At 40.4% G+C, this 14314-nt stretch overlaps 1 protein-coding gene across 10 annotated transcripts in view; it reads right to left on the bottom strand.

Moving 5' to 3' along the window:
* Positions 1–14314, bottom strand: part of LOC112226735 (protein MON2 homolog) — a 61385-nt gene that overhangs the window by 42163 nt on the left and 4908 nt on the right. For all 10 annotated transcript variants that reach the window (XR_006079331.1, XM_024391717.2, XM_024391629.2 and 7 more), the window contains exon 2: positions 197–260. Coding sequence is in view for 9 of the 10 variants with exons in the window: in XM_024391717.2 (XP_024247485.1) it covers positions 197–260 (64 nt within the window). In the remaining variant the exon portion in view is untranslated. The remainder of the gene's footprint in view (positions 1–196; positions 261–14314) is intronic.

The following is a 14314-nucleotide window of genomic DNA, read 5'->3' on the forward strand; positions in this document are numbered from 1 at the left end:
TAACACATTAGACGTCTGTTCTAAAACAAACATCTACAATAGGACTACTCTGTTAGAATGCCTCCTCCTTTCCTTTGCTTGTTTTAATGAGGTATAATCACTGTTCTGTATGTGATTGGATATTGGCTCAGCCAAAACATCGCTCACAAACAAACACACACAAGGCATAGGAGTGTCCCCTCCCTCAATCACTCACTTGCCAAGATGTCTGAATTCCTCGCAGCGATGGTCTTGATCTTGACTATCCCAGACTCAGCAGCCTAGAAAAGCACAGAACAGAGACACATTAAGTTTACATGTACTGTACCTATACATTCCTTATAAGACAGCTGATGATACGTTACCACCTCTATATGCACTGTTATAACTGCTGCTTATTAATGATCCTCATGGCCAGACACACTAATCAGTTAACCTTGAGTTACCGGAAAGGAGACACTGGGAGCCATAGTGATTTCTCTTGTGTGGAGCTCTGTTGCCTGACAGTGAGATCATGCTGTGCTTTCAGCAGTCTACAGAGGTCTCTATCGCTCTACAGCAGCTGCAGCTCTGACTGTGCACTGTGATACAGACTGGGCCTATAACCTACATAGAGAAGGTGCAACGCTCGTTCATTGTTTTATTTAAGCAAGGTTAAAAGATTAACATTTCAGCCCTCAATGGCATTTATCAGAACAACTTTTAACCTTGCTTGAATAAAACAATGAATATTTAAAATGGTGAGCGAGCGTCGCGTCTTTTCAATGATGAACCTTTTTGGGTTGTACCTCGACTCCAGTTGGTTGAGCACCCTCCACTTCGTTCCCTATAGCTTACATAAACATACTTTCAGTGTCAAATTGTTTCCTGGCTATTCCTGTCCCACAATTCTTGTTCCCAGCTAAAGTGAAGAAATATTGGATTGGTGTGAGCACAAGACAACCTGTTCTAGTACTGAAACACACATAACTTAGCAGGGTTTCTTTCAGTTAACCTGTTCTAGTACTGAAACACACATAACTTAGCAGGGTTTCTTTCAGTTAACCTGTTCTAGTACTGAAACACACATAACTTAGCAGGGTTTCTTTCAGTTAACCTGTTCTAGAACTGAAACACATAACTTAGCAGGGTTTCTTTCAGTTAACTTAGCAGGGTTTCTTTCAGTTAACCTGTTCTAGAACTGAAACACATAACTTAGCAGGGTTTCTTTCAGTTAACTTAGCATGGTTTCTTTCAGTTAACCTGTTCTAGAACTGAAACACACAACTTAGCAGGGTTTCTTTCAGTTAACTTAGCAGGGTTTCTTTCAGTTAACCTGTTCTAGTACTGAAACACATAACTTAGCAGGGTTTCTTTCAGTTAACTTAGCAGGGTTTCTTTCAGTTAACCTGTTCTAGAACTGAAACACACATAACTTAGCAGGGTTTCTTTCAGTTAACTTAGCAGGGTTTCTTTCAGTTAACCTGTTCTAGTACTGAAACACATAACTTAGCAGGGTTTCTTTCAGTTAACTTAGCAGGGTTTCTTTCAGTTAACCTGTTCTAGAACTGAAACACACATAACTTAGCAGGGTTTCTTTCAGTTAACTTAGCAGGGTTTCTTTCAGTTAACCTGTTCTAGTACTGAAACACATAACTTAGCAGGGTTTCTTTCAGTTAACCTGTTCTAGTACTGAAACACATAACTTAGCAGGGTTTCTTTCAGTTAACTTAGCAGGGTTTCTTTCAGTTAACCTGTTCTAGAACTGAAACACACATAACTTAGCAGGGTTTCTTTCAGTTAACTTAGCAGGGTTTCTTTCAGTTAACCTGTTCTAGTACTGAAACACATAACTTAGCAGGGTTTCTTTCAGTTAACCTGTTCTAGAACTGAAACACACATAACTTAGCAGGGTTTCTTTCAGTTAACTTAGCAGGGTTTCTTTCAGTTAACCTGTTCTAGTACTGAAACACATAACTTAGCAGGGTTTCTTTCAGTTAACTTAGCAGGGTTTCTTTCAGTTAACCTGTTCTAGAACTGAAACACACATAACTTAGCAGGGTTTCTTTCAGTTAACCTGTTCTAGTACTGAAACACATAACTTAGCAGGGTTTCTTTCAGTTAACCTGTTCTAGAACTGAAACACACATAACTTAGCAGGGTTTCTTTCAGTTAACTTAGCAGGGTTTCTTTCAGTTAACCTGTTCTAGTACTGAAACACATAACTTAGCAGGGTTTCTTTCAGTTAACCTGTTCTAGTACTGAAACACATAACTTAGCAGGGTTTCTTTCAGTTAACTTAGCAGGGTTTCTTTCAGTTAACCTGTTCTAGAACTGAAACACACATAACTTAGCAGGGTTTCTTTCAGTTAACCTGTTCTAGAACTGAAACACATAACTTAGCAGGGTTTTCTTTCAGTTAACCTGTTCTAGAACTGAAACACACATAACTTAGCAGGGTTTCTTTCAGTTAACTTAGCAGGGTTTCTTTCAGTTAACCTGTTCTAGAACTGAAACACATAACTTAGCAGGGTTTCTTTCAGTTAACCTGTTCTAGTACTGAAACATAACCTGGGTTTCTTTCAGTTAACATAGCAGGGTTTCTTTCAGTTAACCTGTTCTAGAACTGAAACACACATAACTTAGCAGGGTTTCTTTCAGTTAACCTGTTCTAGTACTGAAACACACATAACTTAGCAGGGTTTCTTTCAGTTAACTTAGCAGGGTTTCTTTCAGTTAACCTGTTCTAGAACTGAAACACACATAACTTAGCAGGGTTTCTTTCAGTTAACCTGTTCTAGTACTGAAACACATAACTTAGCAGGGTTTCTTTCAGTTAACTTAGCAGGGTTTCTTTCAGTTAACCTGTTCTAGTACTGAAACACATAACTTAGCAGGGTTTCTTTCAGTTAACCTGTTCTAGAACTGAAACACACATAACTTAGCAGGGTTTCTTTCAGTTAACTTAGCAGGGTTTCTTTCAGTTAACCTGTTCTAGTACTGAAACACACATAACTTAGCAGGGTTTCTTTCAGTTAACTTAGCAGGGTTTCTTTCAGTTAACCTGTTCTAGTACTGAAACACATAACTTAGCAGGGTTTCTTTCAGTTAACTTAGCAGGGTTTCTTTCAGTTAACTTAGCAGGGTTTCTTTCAGTTAACCTGTTCTAGAACTGAAACACACGTAACTTAACAGGGTTTCTTTCAGTTAACCTGTTCTAGTACTGAAACACATAACTTAGCAGGGTTTCTTTCAGTTAACTTAGCAGGGTTTCTTTCAGTTAACCTGTTCTAGTACTGAAACACACATAACTTAGCAGGGTTTCTTTCAGTTAACTTTCTAGCAGGGTTTCTTTCAGTTAACCTGTTCTAGTACTGAAACACATAACTTAGCAGGGTTTCTTTCAGTTAACTTAGCAGGGTTTCTTTCAGTTAACCTGTTCTAGTACTGAAACACATAACTTAGCAGGGTTTCTTTCAGTTAACTTAGCAGGGTTTCTTTCAGTTAACCTGTTCTAGTACTGAAACACATAACTTAGCAGGGTTTCTTTCAGTTAACTTAGCAGGGTTTCTTTCAGTTAACCTGTTCTAGTACTGAAACACACATAACTTAGCAGGGTTTCTTTCAGTTAACCTGTTCTAGAACTGAAACACACATAACTTAGCAGGGTTTCTTTCAGTTAACTTAGCAGGGTTTCTTTCAGTTAACCTGTTCTAGAACTGAAACACACATAACTTAGCAGGGTTTCTTTCAGTTAACCTGTTCTAGTACTGAAACACACATAACTTAGCAGGGTTTCTTTCAGTTAACCTGTTCTAGTACTGAAACACACATAACTTAGCAGGGTTTCTTTCAGTTAACCTGTTCTAGTACTGAAACACACATAACTTAGCAGGGTTTCTTTCAGTTAACCTGTTCTAGTACTGAAACACACATAACTTAGCAGGGTTTCTTTCAGTTAACCTGTTCTAGAACTGAAACACATAACTTAGCAGGGTTTCTTTCAGTTAACTTAGCAGGGTTTCTTTCAGTTAACCTGTTCTAGAACTGAAACACATAACTTAGCAGGGTTTCTTTCAGTTAACCTGTTCTAGAACTGAAACACATAACTTAGCAGGGTTTCTTTCAGTTAACTTAGCAGGGTTTCTTTCAGTTAACCTGTTCTAGAACTGAAACACACATAACTTAGCAGGGTTTCTTTCAGTTAACTTAGCAGGGTTTCTTTCAGTTAACCTGTTCTAGTACTGAAACACACATAACTTAGCAGGGTTTCTTTCAGTTAACTTAGCAGGGTTTCTTTCAGTTAACCTGTTCTAGAACTGAAACACACATAACTTAGCAGGGTTTCTTTCAGTTAACCTGTTCTAGTACTGAAACACATAACTTAGCAGGGTTTCTTTCAGTTAACTTAGCAGGGTTTCTTTCAGTTAACCTGTTCTAGAACTGAAACACACATAACTTAGCAGGGTTTCTTTCAGTTAACTTAGCAGGGTTTCTTTCAGTTAACCTGTTCTAGAACTGAAACACACATAACTTAGCAGGGTTTCTTTCAGTTAACCTGTTCTAGTACTGAAACACATAACTTAGCAGGGTTTCTTTCAGTTAACTTAGCAGGGTTTCTTTCAGTTAACCTGTTCTAGAACTGAAACACACATAACTTAGCAGGGTTTCTTTCAGTTAACTTAGCAGGGTTTCTTTCAGTTAACCTGTTCTAGTACTGAAACACATAACTTAGCAGGGTTTCTTTCAGTTAACTTAGCAGGGTTTCTTTCAGTTAACCTGTTCTAGTACTGAAACACATAACTTAGCAGGGTTTCTTTCAGTTAACTTAGCAGGGTTTCTTTCAGTTAACCTGTTCTAGTACTGAAACACACAACTTAGCAGGGTTTCTTTCAGTTAACCTGTTCTAGTACTGAAACACATAACTTAGCAGGGTTTCTTTCAGTTAACCTGTTCTAGTACTGAAACACATAACTTAGCAGGGTTTCTTTCAGTTAACTTAGCAGGGTTTCTTTCAGTTAACCTGTTCTAGTACTGAAACACATAACTTAGCAGGGTTTCTTTCAGTTAACTTAGCAGGGTTTCTTTCAGTTAACCTGTTCTAGTACTGAAACACACATAACTTAGCAGGGTTTTCTTTCAGTTAACCTGTTCTAGAACTGAAACACACATAACTTAGCAGGGTTTCTTTCAGTTAACTTAGCAGGGTTTCTTTCAGTTAACCTGTTCTAGAACTGAAACACATAACTTAGCAGGGTTTCTTTCAGTTAACCTGTTCTAGAACTGAAACACATAACTTAGCAGGGTTTCTTTCAGTTAAAATCTGACCACAAAGGGTCTAGCTTAAGAACAGTGTGCAACACTCCAGCAGGTAATTCATTTGATATGAATAACAACCACCAGTCAAACCCTCTTCGTATGATGTAAAATCACGTAGGAAGACAGCCTGGGTGGGAAACACTTCCTGTTATTGTTGTTCTAGCCAGACCTGCTGTGCTATGCTGCTGTGTTTGACCTGGTATACAGTCATATCACTTCATATTTCATTTGACCTGCCACAAGGCCGCACAGAGGTGGGAGTCAATTGGACAGTATGCGACCTCTTGAACCTCTTGGTTACCCGGCAACAGGGCCTTAATACTGCAGAGTGTGGACTGGGCCAAACTGTGTAGAACTACAGGCCCTATCGTAACCCCACACATCGACTCAAAGATAATCTAGAGAAATGCAAGTCTCCCTCCTCTCCTTTGTCCTCAGTGTGGAGGGATAACAGGGCATTAAAATCACACAGAACTTGTTCTAATAATCATTCCGATCCTGCTGGTGTAGAGACGAAGATATCAATATAGCCCTAGAAGCTACGAAGAACAGTGAAGACAACTAATTGACTTTGGCTCATGTATTCCCTGACAAAGGTCATGCAGCCAAAACACAGTTATTCATATTTGTTTCCATTGAACATGCCATACAAATAAAGGCATTTTAATAATATGATGAGTGCCTTAGTCCTCCTTTCTTTTTGGCTGTTGCGACTCACAATGTTCACTTTAAAAATGTACATCAAACAGAAACCAATGACTGCAAAGTTAAACAAATCAAACTACTTTTAACAATTTCCACAGAAAATTTTACAAAAACACATTTAGAACAGCGTGGATGCAAAGTTTGGTAACAGAATGACAGCAAACTGTGATTCTGTAACAAAATGTTGCATCTGCACTGTTCAAGTAAACTGTTAAAAAAGTAGTCCTTGTGCATAGAGTTGTATGGATTGCTTAGCTTTGCAATCATTGGTTTTTGTTTGACATACATTTTAAAGTGACAACATGACTGTTACCATGGAAATGCCCCTTGGCTAATGAAGGTAGTGTTTCTCGGCACTTGGGTTCGCGTCACACATAACAGGTTGACCATAAGCACACTCTCTAGAACTGAACATATACAAGGCTACTAGACCTATTTCTTCTATTCTAGCACCCTTGATGTTCCTTGTTTGGCTGTATACTATTGTGGCACACAACTGACATTCATTCCAAATGAATTTCACCACAGTGCTGTTGCGCAAAAGGCAACGCTGCACTAAATTTGTTATAAATAGCCTTAAATAGGTCCTTCTCCAACCCTCCTCATACAGCAGCCATTGTGGTTAGGTGGGCCTAGCACTAGCAGGGCTCAGAGGAGCCACAGTGAATGGACCCAGTATGCAATGTGAATGGGAGCCTATTATGGAAGGAAGATGATAGTGGTGATGATGATTAAAGATGACACCATAAGGGATGGTCCATGGTCTTTAAGGAAACATATTAATTACAATGTTGAAGATATCCATAAAGCCCAGGCTATAATACTATCAACAAGGATAAGCCTAATTCTGCTGATGATCATGATGGCAATAGTGAACTTGCCTTGTTATTAAATACAATTATTTAGTTCATATTGCTATAGAATCAAGTGGATTTTAGAATCCAGGTAAATGCTGACCTGCCTACAGAAACCTTAAGTAAAGGAATGCCAACAAGATCATTGCACTCCACTTCCTACAAACACAATAACTGGCAATTGGTCACATAAGACAATAAAGCATGTCCGAGAACCTTGAATCAGAAGCAGATTGCTGGGATTTCCTATGTTCAACCTTGAGTGAAACCATGTGTCCTTCTGTTCTTACCAACCTGAACATTGATAACACTGCACTGTCAAGGCTGAGTGTTTAGACCTGATGACATGCACATGGAAAACCACTGAAACACTGTCCCCACATGTACAATTAGTAGGCTTAGGGCCTTTGGAAAACCTTTAAATGGTCAATGGAGAGGATTTACCAATAGGAGAGGGCAACATTTAGCCTAGCCTATTGATGCTTATTGGATGCTTGTTGTGCATCCTCACACTTTCACATTTGAAATAACTGGCTTCATTTCCTCATTCTTCTTGTTTGTGATGAGAGTGGAATGGATCTGCTATGAGTCATTTAGGTCATCAGACAGACCAGCCACTGTATGAAACCACTCCAGTCTTTTCATGCTAGCTCAGTCAGTAGTCTTTTTGTACCAAGTCCACCCTCCCCACCCACACTCTTATCCAGTAAAATGCTAACTGAGCCCAAAAAGGCCTGACACTGCATGACTTTCTTCCCCTTTACAATAGAACTGAGAAGCTTCAGTCTGAATCAGTAGGAGTCAAAATTACAAGCTGGCAGTTTAGAACTATTTCTGCGAACCGCACTGTGGAGGGCATATGAAGCCACTGAATGCGAAGGTTCATCCACACTACAGCAGCATGAAGACAAATAGTGGAAGGACCAGGTCACACTCATAGGCCTAGCTTCACTTTTTTTTTTATCCTAGGGGAGAATTATTCATGAAGTTGGGCACCAGCCTGAATGCAAACTCACTGCTTCTCCTAAAGCCCAGCATCATTTGCTCAGCCGCTTATAGGCCGTCTCAGAAGATGTCGAGAAAGCAACTCACACCGCAGCTTTTCGCATTGATTCGGCTGCTGCATAGCCTACATTGAAGGGGCTTATTCAATTAATCCAAACCTTAGTCTCACCTTCTGTCAGTTCTACTTAAGTTTCTGCTTTTCAGCTTGTTATTACTTCAGACTGTATGACACCTGTGTGGCAAAGTCAGCCATACAGACGGGGTATGAAGGAGGAGCCACGTTTCAGACAGTCGACAAATACAGCACTGTAACTCCTCAACAGAGAGACCTGCAATCATAGCATAACAGAGAAGCTCCCACTGATTTAGCTGGCTGTCACTCAATAGAAGGAAAGGTCTAGAGTGTGAAGCTGTGATATAGAAAAATCTACAGGATTCTTCTCAGCCCTTCTTAACCCAGACAAACCTGAGAGAAAACAGCTGCACTGCAGTAAAAGAAGTAAATGAATGGGAGAGGGGTGTGCAAGACTGGTCAAGGAGGTGTCTCGTACCTGGCTATCTGAGTGAAAATATTTTTAAAAAGACTCAAGGGCACAACTGACATTCTCATTTCCCACAGTAAGATAATTCAGATATGTTGATCAAAATGTAAAAGAGACCACTTAGAAAGCCCAGCAAAGGACAGGCTTAGTATAGCCAGATTCTACGGGGGCCACAAGAAGAAAGAAAAAAAGTCAAGTGAGGGGCCTCAGTGGCTCGTGGGTCTACATACCTGCATCCAACCCCCCAACACCTTGAGAGCAAAACATTTTAGCACCCCCCGTGACAATGAAGACATAAAAAAGAAGTTAGTAGAATGTCGTTTTAGAGAATTTGGCAGTACATCCAATTGGCCTCACAACTGCAGACCACATGTATGGCGTCTTGTGGGCGAGCGGTTTGCTGATGTCAACGTTGTTAACAGAGTGCCCCATGGTGGCGTGGGGTTTTGGTATGGGCAGGCATAAGCTATGGATAACGAACACAATTACATTTTATCAATGGCAATTTGAATGCACTGCGATACCGTGATGAGATAATGAGGCCCATTGTCGTACCCTTCATCTACCTCATATTTCAGCATGATAATGCACATGGGGCCGTGCGCTGCATAAGGCAAATGGTCACACCAGATACTGACTGGTTTTCTGATTCACACTCCTTTAAGTTATCTGTGACCAACATATGCATATCTGTATTCACAGTCATGCAAAATCCATAGATTAGGGTTTTATTTATTTATTTAAAATTAACTGACTTCCAAGTCAAGTCAAATCGCAATTGCAGCATTTGGTTAAAAATAAGATCTAGAGGTGGCAGCCCTACAGTGGCAAGAAAAAGTAGGTGAACCTATTGGAATTAGATGGATTTCTGCATAAATTGGTCATACAATTTGATCTGACCTTCATCTAGGTCACCACAATAGACACAGTCTGCTTAAACTAAACACACAAACAATATGTTTTTATGTCTTTATTGAACACACCGTGTAAACATTCACAGTGCAGGATGGGAAAAGTATGTGAACCCTTGGATTTAATAACTGGTTGACCCTCCTTTTGCAGCAATAACCTCAACCAAACGTTTTCTGTAGTTACGGATCAGACCTGCACAACGGTCAGGAGGAATTTTGGACCATTCTTCTTTACAAAACGGTTTCAGTTCAGCAATATTCTTGGGATGTCTGGTGTGAGAACTGCTATCGAGCTCAAGCCACAGCATCTCAATCAGGTTGATGGCAGGACTCTGACTGGGCCACTCCAGAAGGTGTATTTTCTTCTGTTGAAGACATTCTGTTGTTGATTTACTTCTGTGTTTTGGGTCGTTGTCATGTCACATCACCCAAATTCTGTTGAGATTCAATTGGCGGACAGATAGCCTAACATGCTTCTGCAAAATGTCTTGATAAACTTGTGAATTCATTTTTACATTGAAGATAGCAAGCTGTCCAGGCCCTGAGGCAGCGAAGCAGCCCCAAACCATGATGCTCCCTCCACCATACTTTACAGTTGGGATGAGGTTTTGATTTGTTGTGCTGTGCCTTTTTTCCCCCCTCACATAGGATTGTGTGTTCCTTCCAAACAACAACTGTAGTTTCATCTGTCCACAGAATATTTTGCCAGTAGTGCTGTAGAACACCCAGGTGCACTTTTGTAAACTTCAGACATGCAGCAATGTTTTTTTGGACAGCAGTGGCTTCTTCCGTGGTGTCCTCCCATGAACACCATTCTCATTTAGCGTTTTACGTATTGTAGACTCGTCAACAGAGATGTTAGCATATTCCAGAGATTTCTGTTTTTAGCTGACCCTCTAGGATTCTTCTAAACCTTATTGAGCATTCTGTGTTGTGCTTTTGCAGTCATCTTTGGAGGACAGCCACTCCTAGGGAGAGTAGTAACAGTGCTGAACTTTCTCAATTTATAGACAATTTGTCTTACTGTGGACTGATGAACATAAAGGCTTTTAGAGATACTTTTGTAACCCTTTCCAGCTTTATGCAAGTCAACAATTCTTAATCTTAGGTCTTCTGATATCTCTTTTGTATGAGGCATGGTTCACATCAGGCAATGCTTCTTGTGAATAGCAAACTCAAATTTTGAACAATTTTTTTTGTTTAATAGGGCAGGGCAGCTCTAACCAACATCTCCAATCTCATCTCATTGATTGGACTCCAGGTTAGCTGACTCCTGACTCCAATTATCTTTTGGAGAAGTCATTAGCCTAGGGGTTCAGATACTTTTTTACAACAGACACCAAATTATGTATTCAATATAGACAAGAAAAATACAATAATTTGTGTGTTATTAGTTTAAGCAGACTGTGTTTGTCTATTGTTGTGACTTAGATGTAGATGATCCTGATAGTATCACTGATATTTAATAAGCTTACGTATCGGCCTCACGGCCTTCGTCAGAGTTTTCGTGATTCTTTTTACATTTGCACCCGTATGTAGACCTAGCCCCACCCACATCCGTTCCACACATCGAATGGGGTTGAAGGCAAAGGGAAAACAAATAAGTGCTACCAAATATATCAATATGCATTTCATAAATATTACAAAAGTGTATAAATAAGACGTATAAAACACGTCTGTAAAATCACAATGAGGACATAGCAAGTTTTCATTAGTCATTAGGTACATCGTACGAAAAACAGAGAAATCTTAAGTAGACACATAAGATTTCTCTGTGATATGATAGATGTCATATTGCCCTGCCTTAAATTCTACATATTTTCCATAGGGTGGAGGAAAATGTTTGCTGTTTTTAATGTGATAACTGATGATCAATGGGCCCCACTTCGGTCAGTAAATCGACCATGCTTAGATAGCTGGCTGCTAGACTAACTTATAATATTTGTTGCTGACATTGGCTAATTGAGTGACTGCTGATGCACAACCAAATTTTAAAATTGCAGCTTGTGTATTCTAACTCTCAACAGTATGTTGCGACCCCCACCCCATCTTACATTTTTTTATTAATTGTTTTTAATTTGGTCCGCGGGTCTACAAAAGGCGGCGGCAGTTGCCCATCCCTGCTGTAGAGGTATCGTCCCCAGAGCTGAGTCTTTCTGTGTGACTACATCTGAGGAGAAACAAACAAAGCCAGCCAGAGTTATACTTGCCTGCCTGCTGACTCTGGACTGGAAGCCGAAAGGGCTCAGCATAAAGGAGCAGTCATCTCAAATGTGGAGACTGACTGAGACAGCATAATTTCTCTGACAGCTAGGCCTACTGCAGTATACCACCCTGCATCTATGGCTGGGCAATAAATGAAATTAATTTGATTAACTTGAATGTACAGTGCATTCGGAAAGTATTCAGACCCCTTGACTTTTTCCACATTTTGTTTCGTTACAGCCCTGGTGTTGGGGGGGTAGGAAGGTGCAGAGTGCACATAGCACAACAGGAGCAAAGGAGACGAGACCAAAAAGACCAACTCATTAAAAAAAAATATATAGATATATACTTGATTCTTGCGATACAGGCATTTTGTGCATTGCACTAAAACATACAGTGCATTTGGAAAGTATTCACACCCCTTGACATAACATTTTGTTACGTTACAGCCTTATCCTAAAATGGATGAAATAGTTTTTCCCCCTCATCAAATCGACAAACAATACACCATAATGACCAAGCAAAAACAGGTTTTTAAAAATGTTTATAAACGTATTACAATTTAAAAACAAATATTCCATTTACATAAGTGTTCAGACCCTTTACTCAGTACTTTGTTGAAGCACCTTTGGCAGCGATTACAGCCTCGAGTCTTCTTGGGTATGACGCTACAAGCTTGTCACACCTGTATTTGGGGAGTTTCTCCCATTCTTCTGTGCGGATCCTCTCAAGCTCGGTCAGGTTGGCTGGGGAGCGTTGCTGCACAGCTTTTTTCAGGTCTCTCAGAGATGTTTGATCGGGTTCAAGTCCAGGCTCTGGCTGGGCCACTCAAGGACATTGAGACTTGTCCTAAAGCCACTCCTGCATTGTCTTGGCTGTGTGGTTAGGGTCGTTGTCCTGTTGGAAGGTGAACCTTCACCCCAGTCAGAGTCTGAGCGCTCTAGAGCAGGTTTTCATCAAGGATCTCTGTACTTTGCTCCGTTCATCTTTCCCTTGATCCCGACTAATCTCCCAGTCCCTGCTGCTGAAAAACATCCTCACAGCATGATACTGCCACCCACATGCTTCGCCGTAGGGATGGTGCAAGGTTTACTCCAGACGTGACGCTTGGCATTCAGGCCATCTTGGTTTCATCAGACCAGAGAATCTTGTTTCTCATGGTCTGAGAGTCCTTTAAGTGCCTTTTGGCAAACTCCAAGTGGGCTGCCATGTGCCTTTTACTGAGGAATGGCTTGGTCAGGCCACTCTACCATAAAGGCCTGATCGATGGAGTCCTGCAGAAATGGTTGTCCTTCTGGGAGTTTCTCCCATCTCCACAGAGGAACTTTTGAGGTCTGTCAGAATGAACATTGGGTTCTTGGTCACCTCCCTGACCAAGGCCCTTCTCCCCTGATTGCTCAGTCTTGTCTTGGAGCTCTACGGACAATTTCTTCAACCTCATGGCTTGGTTTTTGCTCTGGCATGTACTGTCAACTGTGGGACCTTATATAGAGAGTTGTGTCTTTCCAAATCATGTCCAATAAATTGGATTTACCACAGGTGGACTCCAATCAAGTTGTATATTTGGTACACTTACTGGAGAGCTCTTTTGTCTACACGCATTCAGCATCATTCACGCCCTCTTAAGCTTTAGCCCCACCCATCTCTTTAAGGATTCACATGTGAGGCCATGTACTAAACAACCAAAGATTTCAAGACTAAAAGCTGATTATACTATGGGTGTGTTTGTAATTGTAATCTGGAGTGCCAGAGTGTGCTCTGGGCATTTGTAAACTAAGAGCATTGTCAGATTTTCCATTTGTAAATTCAGTGTGTACAGAGCGCACACTGGACACTCCGGCCGAGGAGTAGGGTTAATCAGAGCGTTCTGACCTAACAACAAGCACCTAAGCTAACTGGCTAACGTTGGCTAGCTACTTCCAGAGACAAATGAGAGAACAGCTCACTGGCCATTTTACTCACCCTAGCAGAGGTGGTTAGTTTAGACATGTAGCTAGCTAGCAAAAGAATAAACCATAATCCCAACTGATAACATTACTACCCTGCATGAATCTGCAGGTAACCAACCAACCAGGTTCAATGTTAGCTAGCCTACAAATGGCTCTGAGATACAGATAATATTACTACACAGATCATACATGTAACGTAGCTAGCAAGCCAGCCAGATAATGTTAGCTAGCTAGCTAACAGTACACTTTAACTTGAAATTAAAAAGGACTTTCTGACAAAATTAGAAACGTGTAATATCTGAAAATGTAGCTAGCTAGACTATCTTACCCATATACATGGATGGACGCACGCTACTCCCTCTGTCATAGATGCCATGGTATGTCTTATTTTGAAGATGTAAAAACACCTGTCTCCGGATTACAACAGCTTTCTGTGTGTTCTCTGTTCTACTCCATCTGTATATTTGCAATCAAACGCCTTAGCTGTCATACTCTAATTCCACTGATTTCAAAGTCCGGTCTTCCAGAAAGTGGATATTAACACTTATGCCGATCTACTATGTGATATCTTTCAAAAAATCTGCGTTAGAAAGGATTACCTACACAGACTGACGAGCTCATGTTATAAACAGAAGCGTGCTACATGGCAGACCAATCCGAACTCATCTCTCAGTATGTCCAGCCCACTCATTATTTCAGCCAATCATGGCTAGTGGGAAGGTTGCTGACTTTTTCCATGGCTAAACCAACTAGGCTTGTAATATACCAATTTTATTTGTATTTACAGATGGCATACACGTTTGTTGTTAAGGCACATGAAAGTCCACATGTTTCAGAAGGCATTTCTGCCAAAAAAACGCATTTTG

Source organism: Oncorhynchus tshawytscha, linkage group LG01 (assembly GCF_018296145.1).
Source record: "Oncorhynchus tshawytscha isolate Ot180627B linkage group LG01, Otsh_v2.0, whole genome shotgun sequence".
Classification (NCBI taxonomy): Eukaryota; Metazoa; Chordata; class Actinopteri; order Salmoniformes; family Salmonidae; genus Oncorhynchus; species Oncorhynchus tshawytscha.